Here is a 21,155-nt window from a genome sequence, read left to right as displayed (position 1 = left end):
AGGGAAAAAAAGAGTGGGAGGAAATAAGAGAAAAAACATTAAGTACTAATTTCTATCATATTCTTCAGTCGTTGTCTCTTGATCATAAAAGACAAGTTGGGAAACCAATATTTGCGTTGGGGATCAGAGCACAAAGCTCAAATAATGGGAATGCCCATAGTATGATCACAGAAGATTACTTTCCCCATCATGATAATATAATTGGTGAGAGTTTGTTTTGCTTTAGAAGTTAATTTAAAAAAAATTGAGAAGACAACTCAATCTGGAAAGGTCTTGGGTAGCAAGCATGAGGGCTTTTGCTTGACCCCTAGCACAAATATAAATAAAAAGCCAAGGAATGACACTGCCCACTTTGAACCCCAACACCACAGAGGCAGAGACAAGTAGATCTCTGAGACTCATTGACCAATCAGCTTAGCCTATGCAAAGAGTTTTAGGCCAGTGAAAGACCTTGTAAAAAGAGACATGTTGAGTGTAGTCTAAGGAACGAAAGACATGCAGGCATCCTTCGTAGTCCTTTGGCTTTTAGCCATAAGTGTGTGTGTGTGTGTGTGTGTGTGTGTGTGTGTGTGTGCGCGCGCGCGCGCCAGCGCGCATGTGTGTCTGTAAAAGGACATCTTTCAAACTTTCAGAATTCTTCCCTATTTGCAATACAATGTATCTCTTTTCACTGACACAGCCTTCTGAGAGGAGATATTTTAGCTTCAATTTTCTGTGAGGAAATCTGTAAAGACAACTTCCATGCTGTGGAAGCAACATAAACTTCAGACTGTTTCATTCCTGGGTTTCAATGTTTATTGCTCATTCACGTATTGGAAGCTAAGTTTTTCTCACCTTACTTTTTCTGGCCTCTTTTCTACAAACTTCCCTCTTTCCTTTTGTGAATGTTCAGTTGTACGATTAGTGGCCTCTTTCACCGTCAATCTGTAAACAAAGAGTTCTCTTAGCTCTGAGACCCATGTTTATTTCATCCTACTATCTTGTCAGTTGATTCAATTCCCTGTAGCTAAAATAGTGAAAACTCTTTGGTAGATGTGAAATTGTCATGACTATCCAAATAAAGTCTTCAAAATACCCGTGCATTTCAGCGCAGTACACGACTGAAAATGAGCCATTTTTCAGTTTGACAAATTTTTAACAACTTTGATTTTTGCCTTAAGGAGTGATTTATGAGAGTAAGAAAGAAAAAAAAAACAATACAGTACGGGCAACAAGGCCTCAACTGGTACACTCTCAGCAGATAATTTTTCACCTGGGAAGGTGGAAGCACTCCCAGGTCATTTTGTCCTAAGAGATTACTTTACGACTATTTCGACGATTTCTCAAGAGCTGGGGAGCTGCTGAGAGTACAGCTAATGCAGCAAAAGAATGGAGAGCGGCTTTCCATTCTGTTGGTAGAAAAAGTCTGGCAGTGCCCTTGCCTCCCTTGTTCACAGGTGCCACGGAGTTGATCATCTACCCTTCTTTTCCCTGCTGAGGTTTGAATGAACTCATCTGGCCAAGAGGAAACTGTCAGTACAAAGGATAGCGCCTTACCCTCACCCTAGAACCCTATATATGTGGAAATATCAGGTGGGATTGTGGTGTCCACCAGCCCCAGGATTTGGGAAGCTGAATCACAAGGATCATGAGTTCAAGACTTTTCTATTGTTAAACAAACAAACAAAACTGTCTCCAAAGAGAAATAAAATCTTAACAAACAAAACTCAAAAATAAAAAAAAAAAGCCAATTACAATGTTTCAAAAAAAAAGACAAACAAACAAACGCTATTTACAAAGGAAAGGGGGGTGGATCTACAGCCGGTCTATAAGAAAACCTGTGTAGGTCTATCCTCTACCTTTCTATTGCTCACTTGCCCGTACATTTGGAGTGTTCATCACCTTCACTTCTGCCTGTCTATCAACCCTCCATAGCAATTTCTTTATGTAGGATGGTATTCAGGAGCAAACAATTTGGAAATCTCAAGGCATCTATATACAAACAAAACTTTGGACAAAACCAAAGGTGCATTTGTGCAGGGCAAGTGCTTCTGACATATGTGTTTGCACACTTGTCTGAATGATTTTCGATTTGTTTTGCTTTGCCTTTGCAAGTTTGGAGAAGAGAAGTGAACAGCGTCAGTTACAGGTAATTCCCAATAGGAAGAAGGGCAGTAAATAAACCAGAAATGACCTTTGGCTCCTTAGGCCCAGAGTTCCCAGAGCAAATGGCATAGTGTCAAGAATTCCTATCTACCTTACTGGGGAGTCTCAAAGGTTTCAGCAAGTGTTAGCTTGGCTGCCTTTTGTTCTATAATTTGTTGGGACTCCCCCTTCTGCTTGTCTGGGTAGCCCCTGGAAAGAACCCCTAACTGCTACTGGTAGCTGGTACTTCTAGTGCCCCTTCCTACTTCTCCCAACTACAAGAATCTGTTTTGGGATTGGGTTTAGGAAGGAATGAAATCCGGCCTGTGCTAGCCTTCTACAGAGTCGGTAGACTTGTCTGTTAAAAATCACTCCAAGTTAAACCTTCTAGTCTGAAGCCCAAAACCTGACTCCCGAAAAACAAGGGTATTTGGGGAAGAAGGGTCCTCTGAGGCTACAGCGAGTCACTCCGCCTTCACCCATACTACACAAGCACTTCTTACTTTAAAGCCACCCGGCGCTGGCTTGTGGTGAGAGGAGGGGAGAAAGGAAAGGGGAGGGGAGGGGAGAGAGAAAGGAGGTGGGAAGATAGGGAGGCCGGCCCGCGGGGGCGGGACCGACTCACAAACTGTTGCGTTCGCTTTCCACCTCTCAGCGCCCCCTCAGAGTCCCTGGGAGCCAGCCTGCTGGGAGAACCGAAGGGTCCGGAGCTAACCTGGAGGCTGAGAGGGCATCAGACGGGAAAAGACTGAGCTAGCCACTCCAGTGCCATACGGAAGCTGAAGGGATACACCACACCAGCCCCAGCTCAGCAACGGCCGCCGCCTGTTGCAGCGCGGCGGCTTCGAAGCCGCCGCCCCACTGCTGCCCTTTCCTCTTTGGTGAAGTTTGTAAAAGCTGCGGGGGACTCAGAGGAAGTGAAGAAAGTGTCGGGTAGGACTACAGCTGCCTTTGTCCTCCTCCCCTCTACCCCCTACCCCCTCCTGGGTCCCCTCTCCAGGAGCTGACTAGGCAGGCTTCCTGGCCAACCCTCTCCCCTACACCCCCAGCTCTGCCAGCCAGTTTGCACAGAGGTAACTCCCTTTGGCTGAGAGCAGGCGAGCTTGTTGCAAGGAAGGCTTTTGGGAGCACAGAGACTGAGGAGCAACAGCACTCCCAGAGAACCCCGGATTCCAGGTTCTCCCCCTGCACCTCCTCCTGCCAGCCCCATACCCTGTGTGTGGAGCTAAAAATCAAAAGATGAAAAGGCAATCAGGGCTTCAGTAGTCGAAAGCAAAACAAAAGCTAAAAGAAGCCAAAAAGAAAAGAGCCCAATTCTTATTTGCACCTGCTTCGGTGGACACTGAATCTGGAAGGCAGAGGATTTTCCTTTCCCCTCGTCAAGCTTTGAACATCTTTTAATCTGTTCTTCAAGTATTTAGGGACAGACTGTGGAACTAGCTGGGCAGATCCTGTCTAGCGCTTGCCTTGCTTTACAAGATACTTTGAGACTATCTGTGCGCTTTTTTTTCCTCTTGCAAGTTTTCTTCCCTGGAGCTTCCCGCAGGTGGGCAGCTAGCTGCAGCTACTACATCATCAGTCAGTTGAACTCTTTAGAGCAAGAAACAAGGAGGCAAGATAAGGGAATTCAGTGGAAGATACAGACAAGCTCAAGGATGGAGGTGCAGTTAGGACCGGGAAGGGTCTACCCACGGCCCCCGTCTAAAACCTATCGAGGAGCTTTCCAGAATCTGTTCCAGAACGTGCGCGAAGCTATCCAGAACCCGGGCCCCAGGCACCCTGAAGCCGCAAGCACAGCACCTCCCGGCGCCTGTTTGCAGCAGCAGCAGCAGCAGCAGCAGCAGCAGCAGCAGCAGCAGCAGCAGCAGCAGCAGCAGCAGCAAGAAACTAGCCCCCAGCAGCGGAGGCGGCAACAGCTTGGCGAGGATGGCTCTCCCCAAGCCCACATCAGAGGCCCCACAGGCTACCTGGCCCTGGAGGAAGAACAGCAACCTTCACAGCAGCACTCAGCCTCCGAGGGCCACCCTGAGAGCGGCTGCCTCCCAGAGCCTGGGACTGCTACAGCTCCTGGCAAGGGGCTGCTGCAGCAGCCACCAGCTCCTCCAGATGAGGATGACTCAGCTGCCCCATCCACGTTGTCCCTGCTGGGCCCCACTTTCCCAGGCTTAAGCAGCTGCTCCGCGGACATTAAAGACATCCTGAGCGACGCCGGCACCATGCAACTTCTTCAGCAGCAGCAGCAGCAGCAGCAGCAACAGCAACAGCAACAGCAGCAGGAGGTAATATCCGAAAGCAGTGGCAGCAGTGTGAGAGCAAGGGAGGCCACTGGGGTTCCCTCTTCCTCCAAAGATAGTTACCTAGGGGGCAATTCGACCATATCTGACAGTGCCAAGGAGTTGTGTAAAGCAGTGTCTGTGTCCATGGGACTGGGTGTGGAAGCATTGGAACATCTGAGTCCCGGGGAACAGCTTCGGGGAGATTGCATGTACGCGTCGCTCCTGGGAGGTCCACCCGCGGTGCGTCCTGCTCCTTGTGCACCACTGGCCGAATGCAAAGGTCTTCCCCTGGACGAGGGCCCGGGCAAAGGCACTGAAGAGACTGCTGAGTATTCCTCTTTCAAGGGAGGTTACGCCAGAGGGCTGGAAAGCGAGAGCCTGGTCTGTTCTGGCAGCGGTGAAGCAGGTAGTTCTGGGACACTTGAGATCCCGTCCACTCTGTCTCTGTATAAATCCGGAGTGGTGGATGAGGCAGCAGCATACCAGAATCGCGACTACTACAACTTTCCACTGGCTCTGACCGGGCCCCCGCACCCCCAACCTCCTACCCATCCACACGCCCGCATCAAGCTGGAGAACCCTCTGGACTATGGCAGCGCCTGGGCTGCTGCGGCCGCGGCGCAATGCCGCTATGGAGACTTGGCTAGCCTGCACGGAGGGAGTGCAGTCGGACCCAGCACCGGATCGCCCCCAGCCACCGCCTCTTCTTCCTGGCACACTCTCTTCACAACTGAAGAAGGTCAATTATATGGGCCAGGCGGCAGGGGTGGCAGTAGCAGCCCGAGCGAGGCAGGGCCTGTAGTTCCCTATGGCTACACTCATCCCCCTCAGGGGCTGGTGAGTCAGGAGGGTGACTTCTCTGCCTCCGAAGTGTGGTATCCCACTGGAGTGGTGAACAGAGTACCCTATCCCAGTTCCAGCTGCGTCAAAAGTGAGATGGGACCTTGGATGGAGAACTACTCCGGACCTTATGGGGACATGCGGTAAGTTTCTCCTAAAATTGCCTACTTTTGACAAAGGGCACAGAGCAGCAGTTAGCGTTTTGGGGGATCTACGCAATCCCGCCCAAGGGAACACTCCGAGGGCTTCTAAAAGAGCTCAGTTCAGTTCTATAGGAGGGACTGTCCTACATCTGGAGCCCTCCTGGGGACTGTCCTCTTGTGAAATGTTCCACCGAAGTCCAGGAATCTTTGCTGTGCTTCTGGGTGCTAATTGGTGCCCTTCGAGATTCCCCTACACTCCCCCACCACCACCCAAATGCCTAAATCCCGCATTCAAATCTTTCTGATATTCCAAGTACTAATGCTTCCTAACTTAAATCCAATTGCATGAGCCATTTTCAGAAATGACACTCATAAGTCCTTCCCTATTTCCCCCTTTTTTCCTCAAAGTTCTAGAAACAAGATGAAAAACGTGGCCAGCTGGGTCTGTTAGTATTCACCCTCCTGTCAGTGCATGGTCTTTGCATAATCAAAGGAAAATACAAAGCAAAAACAAAAACCGATTTCGGGCCCATATCCTTCAAAGAGAGACATTCTCAGAGAAAGAAAAGCCGCCGCATCTAGTTAGTTGCTAAGGGCCCCGGTGTGAAGGAGTGCAATTTCTTCCCTGGAAGCAACTTAACTGGCTGCTTAGAGGCCAGCCTAGAGAATTCAACAGGGCACTTTTAGAACAGGTAGATGGGGTAGCTTTCGTGGTAAACACTGGGCAAACTTTGCTCTCATGCATTTCTCAGCGTTGGTTGACTGTTGGGAGTAATTGTGTGGGCGTTTTCCCCTTGGAAAGTGTTTTATTTTCTCTGTCGATTAGGACATATCAGAAGTCTCTATCTCATCCTTGCATTCGACCTTAAAAGAAAAGAATGTACTTTAAATGAATAATTTAACCAGTTTTGATTTTGACTCACAAGTGTTGCAAGCAAAACTAAACTGTAAACCATGTCCTGCTACTTGAGTGTGCTTGGAAATTTATACTGGGGATGGAGGAGGAAGGTACCTCATTACATTTTTCATTTTAAGAAGATTTTAAAACTTGAGTTGCTCATGACAGCAAAGTGTGTAAGAACTGTCAGTGACCTATGAACCATAATGTTGCCCCACAGTTCTAATTAGGACAGGAGAAAAAGTGGCAGGCAATTCCCTCTTATTAAAAGTATTTACTACTCCTTCATGAGCCTTGTGGAGACTAGTTGAAAAGTGTTCCCCACTAACTTAAGATAATTTTTATCTGATAAGATGGAGTATTGGCTTCTTAATTAATGCCTAGGGTTTAGTTTCCTGAGGTGCTCGTGCTCCCCATGAACTTATGTCTGTTTCTCAAATGGTTTTTTTTTCATTTGTGACATCCCTCAAATTTTTTGAAGATGCACCGTAATTTTGGTGACTTAATTCTAACCTTGTATCCTTTTATTGTTCATGGTTGTTAATACAGTGTCTAAAAATGAAAAAAGATAGATTTTCAAAAAGTACTCTTTTCTGAGTTATTGAAGAAAAAAATTCTTGCCAAGGTTTGTATTCTATTTGGTTTTTAAGGTTTGTCTTATAGACCTTTCAAAGATTCATTTTATATCATTAAAAGTTTTTCAGTTAAGGTAGAGTGTTTATTTTTGTGATGAGTTTCACTGTGGGATAAAATGTCTTCATTTTATGAGAATAGATTTACTTGGTATGGTTAATTATTTCTAGGCTTGTCAACTAAAGAACAGAGTCCCTCTTTTACTACAAACTTTCTTTGGGTGGGAATGTCTAAAGTGTTTCCTAACTTAGCATGATGCTAAGGCTAGGCACCTGAGCCATCCCGTCTTCTGGATACCCCATCCTAACTTGCTCACTTAACAAGAAGGAAAGGAGTAGTTCTCTGTGTTTGTTTAAAATGTAGCTTTGAAAATTTAGCCTGAATTTCCACCAGGTGAAGAAAAACACTTCCTAGTATTTATATAGTGAGTATTCTGATTTTATCTCAGTTCTTAATGGGAGGGGTATCTTCTCTATTAGGATAAGTATTATACTTTGAAACCTCATTGATACTCTTTAAATTGTTGAGCTCAACTACTGAGAATTTCTTAGAGTCAATGAAGTTCTGTCTTAGTGAGTCAAGTCGACAAACTCCATTTGTAAGATCTAGAAAAGTCATTTGAGTCATTTTGTTGAAAATTAATCAGCTGATCTAATCAGCATGCAAACAAACTCTAAAATGGAAATACTTTATTACTTTCTGTTGTTGCCCCCTGACTTTGCAGGCACAATTAGATGAAAGGCAAAGACTTTTTAAAGTCAAGCCCAGAGCTCATTCCCTCTAGATGGCATGCATTGTGTGCTGATTTTGAATTTCAAACCTCAAAATTCTGGAAGCGTCTCATAACTTTTTGGGCTCCTCCTTTTTTCAATTGCGTGTGATCATGAACATTATTAGTTCTACGAGAGAGATTTTTTTAACTTTTTTAAATTTTAACTGAAGCAGCAACATTTCTACCAAGCAGAAAGCAGAAGCTGAAGGTAGTCCTATTCTTTTTCTACTTAGTTTAGCATATGTTTTGAACAGAAGGAAAAATAAAAGTAATAGGTCATGTTTACAAGCCTGATGATATTTTATAGCTCTGTTTTCTCTTGGAGATCAAACAAGACTACAACTTTGCTCCACAATACTGTGGCAAACATTGATCCTTACAAATTAGATCCCTAAAGAGCCCATGCAGAAATTTGAATTGGGGTTTTGAGAAATTACTCAGAAGCAGAGTGAAAATGAACATTTTTTACTTTTTTGTTCTAGCATTCACAACAGGCATTATTTTAGTAGTGCTTTGGCACTGGCGAGTTTTGCCTGTTATTATTTTTTCTAAGTAGGGGATTTTATCATTTCTCATTTTATCTACATTCTCCTTCCTAGCTACCAAGGCGTTTTTCCCAGCTGTCATATAAGGAGTGGGTCGCATGTTTTCTTAAGCAAAATTTTGCTTTAGGATCAATGATTTTTGCTTTCATAATCAATATACTTGAGAAGGAGTGTCTGTCCTGTATAGTCAGTAAACATACCCTGAGTTCTTCCTGGGTGCCACTCATCAGAACCTGATGTTAAGTAGCCAAGTCAGTTGGCATCCTATTAGAAAGTAACCAAAGAATGCAGCCATGGCAGGACCCTCTTGTGTAGGCTCTCTCTCTCTCTCTCAGCTTGGTATTGTCAGGAGTAAACGTTTTCCATGCAGCTTAGAGATTTTCAACTGTAGATTTGGTTTGGGGTACTTTCCTGACAGTGCTAATTTTACTTCAGAGTTTCATTCATTGAGCTGATACTAGGAAATAATATATTGAATTTACTGCCACATAAAATTTTCTTTGTTGTTTTTCCCTCACTGTTTTAATTTTTCATCTGATTTACATAAATCCTTTTAAAACAATTTTTTTTCATCTCCTGATTTGTACACATACAGTGGCCACTCTTGGTGGTATTCTTGGGTTGAACATGGACAATTTATTATTATTATTAATTATTTATGGTGATATTATGATCATTGCTTTCATTTGGAGCTCTGTTTAAACAAGGAAGAGAATGCAGATTCGATGGAACAAAGCAAGAAACTCTATTTATAATCACATATGAACTCAGGATATTGAAAAATAATAATAATGAAAAACAAACAAAAAATTACATTTTGTGATGTTTGTAAGGGCGTAAAAAGGAAATCTTTCCCCAGCCCCCAACTCTGCCATTTTCTCTTTGTCTGCAGCTTCCTCAAATGCTACCTATGCCTATTTCTCACTTTTTTCACTCCTTTCATGCCTTTGACATTGAAATACAAACTCTTTCTACCTCTCAAGATTTGTTTTCCTCATTGCACCTGTGGCATGCCCCTAAAGAATCTCTCTAATGAAAATGTGCCAGGCAGAAGATCAGATGAACCCAGTACTTCTCTTAAGAATAGATCTCAAGAAGGAACTGTAGAAAGAATAGCCTCATAGCAGGATATTTTACCTTGAGATTAGAGAAAGGATCAACAGTTATTGAGGAACTCATGTGACAGAGCTTGCATAAATTGAAGATTTACTAAAGTATTTTTCCCCCATCCTGGATGAAAGTGTGTATGTGTGTGTCTGTATCAGCTTCTGTCTGTCTATAATAATATATATATATATATTATATATACCATATATATATGGTATTGCCTTGTAATACTGGGGTTTGGATCCAGGGCCCTATGCACTGAGCTATCTGCACAGCCTATCTTAATATGTGTCCTTTCCCCTCTGTTGGCCCTATTGATATTCTCTAAGACACTGAGAATAATTATACTCTCCCTTTCCCAAAAACTGTCTCGATCAGTATCTATTCATCTTTTGTATATGTCTAGGTCAGCACTCATCTTCAATGAGGGTGCTCAGGCAACATGCAAATGATCATTGGTAAACAAAAAAATTAGTAAGAAAATCACTATCCTTCAGTTACGCTGTCAACACTTCATCAAGTTCTGTGATATTCATTATCCTTATCCTAAACACAGCATTGACTTCTAAATACTGACTTGTGAATTACTACACAATTACCCCCCTTTGCTGTCCTTTGTGGTATATAATTGTACATTTTTATGCATATCCAGTATTTTCCAGTTTATTTGCTAATACTCACATAACTTCAAGTAAGCCAGAAAGGATTAATGTTCTGTTAACTTCTTTGCTCATAGTCAGAATATTAGAAAGTTACATTTTGTATATCTGTTGACCGTTTGGGGAACCCTCTCTGAAGTAGAACACAAAGCTTCTGGAAGCTTCTTGCCAGACTCTAAAGTTTTAGATATTAACTCAGTAAAGGTAGCATTTAGTGTTTTCATCACGGAGCTGAGAGGACACAGATTATGGTTTGCAAACTCATGAATGATGTAGCTCTTCTCTCTCACACTGACTGCTGCAAGTCTGCCAGACACATCTGAGTTGAGAATGTCTCACTCGGATAAATTTATAACATTAAAGTGCTGTTGGTCAATAGATAATGTTGCCAACTTAGATTATATAGTAGTATCAGAGTTCTATTTTGTCAACAACAGCTTAATTGAGACATAATTCCCAATCCATATAATTCACCTACGTAAAGTGCTTATTTCAGTGCTTTATAATAGTACTTCCTGCGTTATGGGTCCATTATCACAATCTGTTTTAAAACATTTTATTCAGCTCCCCCCAAAACCTATGTGCTTGGTAGCAGTCACCCTTCTACCCTCTCCCAACTCTATCTAATCTGCTCTTAGTCTCTATGGAGTTACTCATTCCGCCACTTCATATAAATAGAACCATGCAATACTAGCTCTTTTGTGACTAGGTTCTTTCCCCTGGAAATGGAATTATGGATGGTTGTGAGCCACCATGTGGGTAGCAGAAACCAAACAAGGGTCCTCAGCAAGAGTAACGAATGCTTCTAAACAAGAAGCTGTCTCTCCATCTCCCATGTACAATTTTTTTTTGTGAAAATATGGTTTCAGATATTTTGGGTAAATAATTAGTAATGGAAATACTATGATTTTAATCATATAAGAATATGCCAAGCTGTTTCAAAAGTGTCCACATTACTTTAGAACCCAAACAGAATTATATGAACACGATATTTTCGGTATATCTTGCTAACACTTATTATCAATTTTTATTTTATTTTATTGTGTATATGTGTCTGTGTGTGCATATATGCACATGTGCGGGTATGCATGGAGGCCAGAAGAGGGCATCAAATCACATGGAAGAAGGTTGTGAGCCACCTGATGTAGGTGCAGGATCAGAGATCACCTAGAAGCATAGCAAATGCTCTTTAGAATTCAGCTGTCTCTCCAGGCCCATCATATTGTTATTATTATTATTATTGGTGTTACTATTGTTTTCAAGTGAGTGTAACACAGCATCTCATTGTCATTTTAATGTGTACTTTTCTAAGGACAATATTCAATGTTCAACATATTTTATGTGTTTTTGTTTGTTTTTATCTTTTTTATCAAAATGTCTATGCATATCTGTTGCTCATGTTTAGTTGGGTTGTCTTTTCGACATTGCATTATGAGTCCTTTAAAACATATGTTTCGATAAAAGTCCTTTCATGGAATATGGTTTGTGGATATTTGTAACTTTCTTGACAGAACCCACTGAAGGAACAACATTTTAAAATTTGATAAAATTCAGTTTATCCACTTTTTTCATTTTGAATTTTTCTTTTAGTGTTTCATATTAAGAGGCTTTCCTTAATCTAAAACAGAAAGATATATACCTATGTTTTCTTCTATGAGTTTTCCAGTTTTAGCTACTTATGTTTAGATCCTAGATCATCATTGATTTAATGCTTATATATGTTGTGAAGTAGAAGTCCAGTCCCATTTTTGTGCATGTAGATATCCAGTTTTCTTGGAATTTCTATATCAGTCCTTTCCCATTTAACTGTCTCAGAATTCTTTGTACAAATACGTTAACCAGGAATGTTAGGTATTTCTTGACATTCAACTGTATTCACTGGTCTATATATCTTACTCATTTAATTTCTACACTATTTAGATTACTGTACATTTTTACTAAGTTTTGAAACTAGGTATGAGTCTTCCAACTCTGTTTTCAATATTGTCTTAGGTTCTTGAGATCCCTTGAACCTTGAATATTATTTGGTATAAACTTGTCAGTTCCTACACAGAACCACCTAGAATCTTGATAGAGACTGTGTCTAATATGCAAATAAATTTGGGGATTATTGATCCCAAGTCTTCTGATGAATGAATTTGCATTCTGTTTATACCCTCATTCAAAAACTGTTTTTTTTTATTTTTCAGAATACAAAATTTGCATTTCTTTGGTCAAATTTCTACCTCAACATTTTATTTAGTACGAATATAATTTATTTTGGTTTTCTTTTCAAATTGTTCATTGCCAGTGCTAAGAAATATAGGGAATTTTGAAATGTAGTGTTACACCTTGCAACTTTCCTTCATGTACCAGAAATGTGAATGCCTTATATGTTTAAATAGCAAGGGTTTGTTTTAGAGCCCTGATAAAACATTTCATCTGGTTTGGGTGAAGAAGCATCAGTTTTATCCAGTTTAGCTGTCAGTTAGAGCTAGTAATGTCACCCATTCCAAGTCTAGAAAGAATGTATCAGCTAACAGATTTTGAAGTTAATTATTAGGAAGTGAGTGAGGAATAATTTTGACTGCTAAATACAAAAAATATGTGTAAAGGTAACAGAGTCAAACTAGGCTGGAAAAGTCACCAGTTATATTTATTTTTTTCAATTTATAAAGATAGCCAAAATCATAATATTATGGTTTTATATAATGTCCGCTAGAGAAAGTAAATGTTTTTACGTTTTATGATAATATGTATTTCTAGATGGGGAAGTGATATATTTCTACCCATTTAAAGTAGCCTCCCTTTTAGTGATGTACACCTCATCCAGGAAGCAATGACCTATATGAGTACTGAACTTTGACCTCATTAACATGCTAGCATAAGGGTCATACATAATCAGCTACTGTACCCTACTAATGGTCCCTGAACTGCTAGTAACTGGGAAAAATGGATGGTCCTGTTTGATCAAATAACTGGTTTTAAAAGATTGTCACCAATAAAGTTACTTTTTAAAAAGACATTTATCAGATTGGGAATTTAGATCAGTGATAAACTTCTTGGCTAGTAAGTGGGAGGTCCTAAAGTCTTTTCTCAGGACAAAAACAAGCCTCTGTTAATCATCCACTTTTCATCAAGCACCAGCATATGTAAGAAAGATGTACAGTTTTTGTTTTAAAGGAGACCCAACTGAGAGATAGTTCTGTGGTCACAGCTTTCAAAGAACTTCAAAACAAAAGTAGTATAATCATACTGATATATAGAAATGGGGTATACATGAAATTTTAAATATCCATATTTAAAGAATACCTGAGTCAGGGTAGGCAAATGGGTCAGCCAGTGGCTTCCTCTAATCCTTATGAAAACAAATGGAGACATGACTGAACTCAAGCAATTAGTTATAGGTCTTCATAGATATTTCAAACAAGAGAATATAGTACTTCTGAAAAGACAATGAAGCCAGAGGTTGCAGTCTATTTCTATTTATTCAACATTAGCACTCCAGGCAAATTAATTACTAGTTTCTTCACAGTTTCTTGACTACGTCATTGTACTTGCTAAGAATATGTTTTTTACTGGAGATGTCTGAAATAATATAAGTAATTAATTAAATTCAAGGTATTTAAAGAGTCTTAAGTGTGGGGTGAGAGGCCTGGAAAGACACCCAGTGTGGTGGTCAGAACAAGAGTAACTCTCCTGTTCTGAAGACTTCAGTTGACACAGGGGCTTGTTTTAAACCTCTAAATAACGGAATCTTTTTCCTAGGAAAGCAAGAGATAACCACAAGTGAAACAATTCAAGGAATAAGAGAAAAAATAATAGGCCCACTATTGTACCATGAAGAATATTTTACTGGCTAGTCACTGTTGTGGTTCAAAAAGCTTTATGGCTAGGTAGGAATATTGATTGTTTTTCTGTCTTTTATGCTTGCATGCTGCCTTTGGATACTACGAAAACTATTCTCCAGGGAGGCTTCCAGGTGAGTTCCAGCTCATTTCCTTCCAGTCCTGTGTCCAAAGTGTATGGTGTCTTCTTCCCTAATAAGCTCTCATCTTAAGGTTCAGGGAGGCAATGATGGGCAGTAGCGGTAGTCTGCATTGCTTGGGGAGTCTTCCATAAGGAAATACTCAAAGGGAAATTTCCCTTAGTAGATCTATTGTTCTTGAGATGAACATTATCTGTCTATCCAAACCATCTATATCTCTATATCAATATTTATTCATATATTTTGTTTTAACTAAGCTTATGAAATAATACATTTCACTATGTCGTTTTCAAATCTCCTCAGTGTATCTTTTCTTTCTTTATAGTACCTTTCCTCCTTGTTCTCCAGTTAAAGTAACCACACTCATTTTTTTCATTTTCCCTTTTTATTTTACACATGCCCTACTATTCTTTCTCTGCCTGTCTGTCTGTATGCATGCATTTATCTATCATCTATCTATCATCTATCTATCTATCTATCTATCTATCTATCTATCTATCTATCTATCTACCTATCTATCTATCTATCTATCTCACCCTCTCAGCAGTTCTCAACCTGTGGGTCACCACTCCTTAAAGGGTTGAACAACCATTTAACATGGGTCACCTAAGATCATCAGAAAACACATATATTTACATTACAATTCGTAACAATAGCAAAATTACAGTTATGAAGTAGCAGGGAGAATATTTTTATGATCAGGGGTCACTACAGCATGAGAAACAGTATTAAAGGGTAGCAGCATTAAGAAGATTGAGAGACACTGCTCTAGAGCATTTTCTCTACCCTCAGTAAATGGTCCCTATTTTACTTTCCTGACTTCTGGGGTTACTTCAGGGTATATACTTAAATCTAAAGATTCAGAGTTAGAATTTACTTTCCAATTCCATCTAGGAAGCCAGTATTACTCTAGTTTCAAAATCCGGTAAGGGTAATCTTCAAAAGAAAACTATATGACAATATCCATGATGAACATAAACTCAAAAATACTCGCTAAAATACTTCCAAACTGAATTCATGTGTATAAGAAATATCCAACATGCCTTCATTATAAAAGTACTAAAGAGAATAGTTCTGGAAGGAGCATACCTCAATAACCAAAATCATCCTAATGGAGAAAAATGTAAAAAGACAACATCAGAGTCAGGTGTACATCCTAAATATTTTTTGTGAATTAGGGATTTACTCTGAGAACAAAGCGGCACAATATGATCTGGCTTACATTTTAGTAAAATTTTTTTTTCATAGCATCTGTTACTTTTGGATACGTTGCATGTTTGTCTGGCAACATATCTGTTATGATTTTTTTAAAATGCTGCAAGATCCCCAGTGGTAGTAGGCAGCAGAAATGCTGTAGGTCCCCACCCAAATGGTGGTAGCAGGCCATGTGGCGGCAGGCAGTGGGCCCTGGGAGCAGCCAATCCCAGCTGCCTGTCCCCGAGCCAGTGGCTGGTCCCAGGCAAGGAGACACATGGTGGGCTGGCTGGTCCCAGCTAGCCCTGCAGTGTGAACAGGCAGCGTGGGTAGGAGGCACATGGACAGACACATTGTAAAGAATCAAATTGGATATTTATTACTTTGGGGGAAGGAGAAGAGGACAGAGAGAGAGAAAGGGGGGAGCGGAGAAATGGGGAGAGAGGCAGAACCGAAGACAATCATAACATTATCTCTGTGAAAAGGGGACGATGGAATAAATGGGAAGCAGGGATCTGAGTCTACCACAAGTTCCAAAAGGGGAATGATGGTAGTTTAGACTAAGGTAGCCAAGGAAGTAAGAAATGGGTGGATTGGGATGTTTTCATGAGTCAGTAGTATTTATTGACAGATGGCATGTTTACTGTGAAAAAAGAAAGGAGACAATGATTAGCAAAATGGTGGCCTGAAAATGATGAAGAGTGTAGGCAGAAAAAGTGGAGGACATAGAAATCACAAGTTTAATAAAATTCGTGCCTTCCAGTGAACTTTTTAGTGTCTTCTCATGTTTGTGTACAGACTTCAACTTTCCTGTTTTTCAGAGAGTTTAAAGAATGATCTTACAGAGCACCATGGCTATCTGCTTTCTCTCCTCACCCTCCTTCAACTTTTATTTTATAGAAATCTCAAAAAGAGATAGAGGTTTTCTTTTGTATTCCAATTCAATGAATTGTTAAGGTGTGATTTTCTTCAGGCCTTAATTAAGGGAAAGAGTAAGCCTTTTCTTCTTTTACAAACTTTAAAGAAGTAATTAAATAATAAGAAATTAAATAATAGTCAATACAAATAGACTGCTCTACCCAATAGAACAAATATATTTTTGGATATTACAACAACATAGTTCTATTCTGGAAAACATGAGTTTTAATTAAAGCTGGAACCTACAGGAAAGCTGAACAGAAATTTCCTGAAATCCTAGACGACTGGAGTACAAAGAATTTGGGCAGCCTCTTTCCTAGCCGTATCACTTTATGGATGAGGTGCCTGAGGCAACATATAGAAGACTGGCCAGGATCACACAGCAAACTTAGTGTCAACACCTACTCAGAATCTACTCTGCAGCTAAACTGTGTCTTATTCTCTTAGGAATTTTTACATTGGAACTCAATCTTCAGAATAAATAATTATAACAATAGCAATAATAGTAAAAGTATATATTACTTATCACTTGCAAAACCATGACATTTGCATGGTTTAATAAATTTAATTCTTATTTCAACTTTCAGAAATAGGTGCTGGATTCTTATATAACATGTCTACATGTCACAAAAGTAGGAGTCCTAGAACCTGTGTGTCTCCCAGGACGTTTGGCTTCTAACTAACCTTTTAGCACTGCCCATATGCACATGGGTATGGGAACTAAATAACATGCTTAATCTGACTGAACAGTTAAGCAAAAAAAAAAAAAAGCCTGGGTCAGAATTCACTACATGTATGCAAATGGGTGTTATTCATATTACAGAAAGTTTTTAAATATAAAAGCATTATATCAGAACTTCAAACATTAAACATTTTAGCTTAATATAAGCCACTTTTTTTAAAAATAAAGACTTTGATGAAGTAAGACACTTAAAGTCATATAGTAAGTAACAAAGTCAAACCTTGAACTTGAAACTCCGAGCTGCCAGCACCCTTTCTACTCTATCACCCGGGCTCCCTTTCCGCAATCATTTGCTGTCTTTTATCCCCCCTTCTATCTCACCCCATTGCTAGTAAAACACAAATAAATGACTCCATCAACATGATTAGAAGGACAAGTAGTTGAATGAGCAGAACACAGCCATTTCAGAGATTGATAAAGTGAAATAAAACTTGGGAAAAGACAATACTTTGTGTAATTAATATTAAATAAGAAGGGAAATTCATTAGTATCACACAGCGTTATTTTCACCTTTCAAAGTCCAAATTGGTTGCACAGAATCCCTTAAGCCATGAATGTGGATGTCATATAGCATATTTGTTACCGTGGAAGTGGAAGCAAGCTGCTGCAAAAGTCTGTCTTGCTCAGTGTCTTCTTTGAAAGAAGGTGCAATCTTTCTGCTCATGCAAATGATAACCACTTAGCTATTTCTTCTGAAAATTGGCAGTACCTGACTGATAGTGTCTTTCCAAACTTGTCAGATTGTGCCACAGCTCTGAAGCATGTCTAACTTCTAACACAAACTCAGAGGTGACAGAAAGATGGAAACATTTGGGGTTTACTATTTGGATGTAAAAAGGCCTCTAAAACATGTTATATGTCTATTTATTCTGACTGTCTATCTTCCTCTTTCATCTTCACTTTAAAAAAACCAAGGTTAGCAACTTGTAGTCTGTGGGAGTTTCCAATTGTTCATATGAAATCTGTTTGATCAGCCGTTTAAATAAAAAAGAGCAAGTTAGACTGAGATATTTTTCTTAGCAATTATCTAATAATAGAACAAAAATCTTAGCCATGTTCATGTTTTTAGATGGTATGTTGTTTGCTTTAGAGGCTCGCTGAACCTCAGTGAGGTACTAGGCTGACTCAAAGTATGTCAGGTCAGATGAAGAAATGAACAGAGTGGTCTCTTCTCCGAGGGATCTCTCCCCTTCTGAGTTCAGCATTTTCCATCAGAGATGACCTCAGAGTTTCTGGGAAAAGACAAGATGGAGATTTTCAGAACTACAGTGAGAAAGGAAATGTTTCCCAAAGCACTCTCAGCCATGCCATCTAACCGAATTCCCATTCTTATCCCTTCTACTGTAGTGTGAGGCCATCTCAGGTTTCCTCTCTCCCTTGCTCTGCTGTCTTTTCATTCACACTGTACTTGTGCCACAAAACAGTACTAAAGTTCAGCTAAAACCTTTTTAGAATCTTTCTTTAAATATCCCTGAGATTTTAAGTTCTTGACGATTGGACCTTATGTGACTTATCTCCCAATTCACAGTGTTTGTAACAAGGAAGATTTATTGAACAATTATGTAATGCAGGATTAAAATTTCAGCTTTTTGGGCTGGAATAATAGAGCACTTGCCTAGCATAGGCAAGGCTATGGGTTCTAACCTTGGTGGTACACACCTAGTACACAACCCCCACATAGAATCAGCTCCTATGCACTGGTTTCTTAAGTTCAAGTCCAAATTTATAGAAATCTGATGTTAAGGTCTCTTTATGATCTGGCTTATTTGTCCAGCTTGAATTCCTACAGCTCTCTGTCTTTTTTAATTCTTTTTTACAATCTAGCCAAATGGATCTAGTCACTGTCACTTGAAACTATCCCAACTCCTTTGTTCTTTGAGGTTATTATTTTTCCTATTATCCTTTTGGCCTTGAAACCTATCCCAATTTCAATACTGTCTGCACTTCTAATCTTAGCTCAAATACAGCTTCCTACAGGATGAATTTGCTCATTCTCCAACCCAAGAAAAAATTATCTCTGATGTGATATGGTTGAAAACTGTTGACTGTAGGTTCCTCATCTATGTACCAGGACTAGAAATTTCTAGCATGTAAGATTTTGAGAAAAGACTATCAGATGACAAGATGAATGCTTGGTACAAGTCAAGATATTTTTATTCTGAGTTAATAAATATACATGATACTTAATCATTTTGCCACATATACGCTTCTAAAACTTCTCTTTTAGAACAAATATTGCTTCTTGGATATTTCTTTATAAAATTTCCAAATTGCATAGCTTCTATTGTGATACATAGTGAATGGATAGTCCATATACATTAAGTGATTCTGAGTTAATAGCATTGACTACCACAAAACAACTGGTGGGGTCAGAACTTCTGTGTCTAGAAATAAATAACTCAGATTTTAAAACTGCTTAGCTCTTATAAATTCTACTGCTTGCAGTATGTTATTCAACCCCACCACTCATGTGACATTCATGGAAGAACTGATACACTGGGTAAAATATGATAAGGGAGGTGGGGAGCAGTAGATTATTCCCTTTATACATCTGAAGGATTGTCCTCACATAAATATGTTCAATGTTTTTTTCTGTAGTACCACAAAAGGAAAAACCAATGAGGACAGGTTATAGTTTAGTAAAATAAATAAATAAATAAATAAATAAATAAATAAATAAATAAAGTTGTCCACTAGAAACAGGTATGTTTTGCTTACCCTAAACAGTTTGGCTATGTATGTGTTGATTGAGTTACTGTCAATATTTCCCATGGAAATTCAACTTTCCACTTTTGTGAGTGAAAATCTAGCAGTATGAGTATTATTCCTGCCTGGAAATGGCAGGAAGAAGTGAAAAGTTGCTCCTCCTCCACATGGTATCTGTGCGTTTCAGTTTGCCTAGGGACCCTTGAACTGCTATAGTCACTGAAGGCATTTAAAATTGCCAACCTACAGAGATCGATGACCCGAGCAAATCCTAAGATTCTTTTGCACTACAAGAGCTTTTGTTCCTCGTGTATGAGAAGCTGAAAAAAAGGTAGAAGGGACCTCACAAATTGCATCAGACATGACTTTCAATTCTCACACAATCATTTACCAGTGGTACCACCTCAAGTGAGTAACTTAATATCTTTGCTCATCAAGTTCCTTATCTATGGACTACTGTCCTTACAGCCTTATTACTGTAAGGTCTAAACAGTGTCTTAACCAAAGAGCATCACACTTAAGTAAGTGCTAAAATGTTAACTCCCTTTTTATTCATCACACCCTGTGTGTCTGTTGGCATGATGGTATAAGTAGTAAATTCACCTCATGAAAGATATTCAGAAAGAGACAGAAGCTACTGGAAATCATGGGTGAGGCACAGATTTGGATTCAAAATACATAATTGGCCACAGTCACTTCATAACCACTGTAAACCTCTAAATGAGTTCAAAATGTCCATCTGGATGATTTTAGGGAGATTCTGTGAAGTTTGGGATTTCTAATAAGTAACAAAGAAGATGAAAGTCCTTGAATAAGAAACCAGGGTCAGGGCTAAAGTAAATGTGTTGGCTGGCATACAGTTTGACATCTAATAGCCTTTGGGTTAAATCTTGGCTCCTAATAGCTATGAGTTTTGAATAACTTCATTCATCTAAGTTTGTTTCTTACTAATCTTTTTCTTGATGCTTTATGTCAGTAAGTAAAATAATCAGTAGAAAATATTTAGCCTAGTATTTGCCTTACACTAAAAGCTTGATATTCATTACCATAGTACCTATCGACAGTATCATCACCATTTTTGTTATCATCATCATCATCATCACCAGACCAGACAAACGACTATTAGGAACAAGCTATAGTTGAGGCTATAGGCTTTTCCTAGGCTATTCCTGCCTGATTTTCTCTTGCACAAAGCTTCCTGCTTCTAAAATGCCTTGGAAGGTCTCTAAGTGTGAGGTCATTGAAGATAACATTGAAGATTACCTTGATATGCTTTGGTAATTCAAGTTACTAAGTTACTTTTTTCATTCCAGCTGAAATCTTTTACTAGCTGATGCTCCAGAGTACAACACTTAGCTGGTCTAAGGAGAGACAGAGAATGAGAAGAACCTTGTTTTCGTCCAGAGGTCATGGTCCTCCATAGAGAACAGTGCAAAGTCTGTGCCCTTGGTGACTTTGGAGCCCCTACGTTTCAACTATTTAGTTTATTGCACATGTTGAGTCACTTGGCCCACAAATTACAGACCAAGAATTGCCTCACTCCTTTGATAGCCTAAAACCATTCCCTTTCACCTCCTGTGATCCACTCAGCTGGCAAGCAGTAGGTGACATAACAAAAGCAAGACATTCAG

At 39.8% G+C, this 21,155-nt stretch overlaps 1 protein-coding gene across 2 annotated transcripts in view; it reads left to right on the top strand.

The window, feature by feature from the left end:
- The first annotated feature begins 2,784 nt into the window (after nucleotides 1-2,784).
- Ar (androgen receptor) overlaps nucleotides 2,785-21,155 on the top strand; it is a 174,750-nt gene continuing 156,379 nt past the window's right edge. The window contains exons 1-2 of one of the 2 annotated variants that reach the window (XM_013350520.2): nucleotides 2,785-5,383; nucleotides 13,947-13,958. In XM_013350520.2, coding sequence (XP_013205974.2) covers nucleotides 3,780-5,383; nucleotides 13,947-13,958 — 1,616 coding nt within the window. In that variant the 5' untranslated portion in view covers nucleotides 2,785-3,779. The remainder of the gene's footprint in view (nucleotides 5,384-13,946; nucleotides 13,959-21,155) is intronic. The other variant, XM_026784773.1, reaches the window with a different exon arrangement.

This window comes from Microtus ochrogaster, chromosome X, assembly GCF_000317375.1.
Source record: "Microtus ochrogaster isolate Prairie Vole_2 chromosome X, MicOch1.0, whole genome shotgun sequence".
Lineage (NCBI taxonomy): Eukaryota > Metazoa > Chordata > Mammalia > Rodentia > Cricetidae > Microtus > Microtus ochrogaster.
Note: the sequence above shows the minus strand (reverse complement) of the source record. Positions and strands in the feature narration are given on the sequence as shown.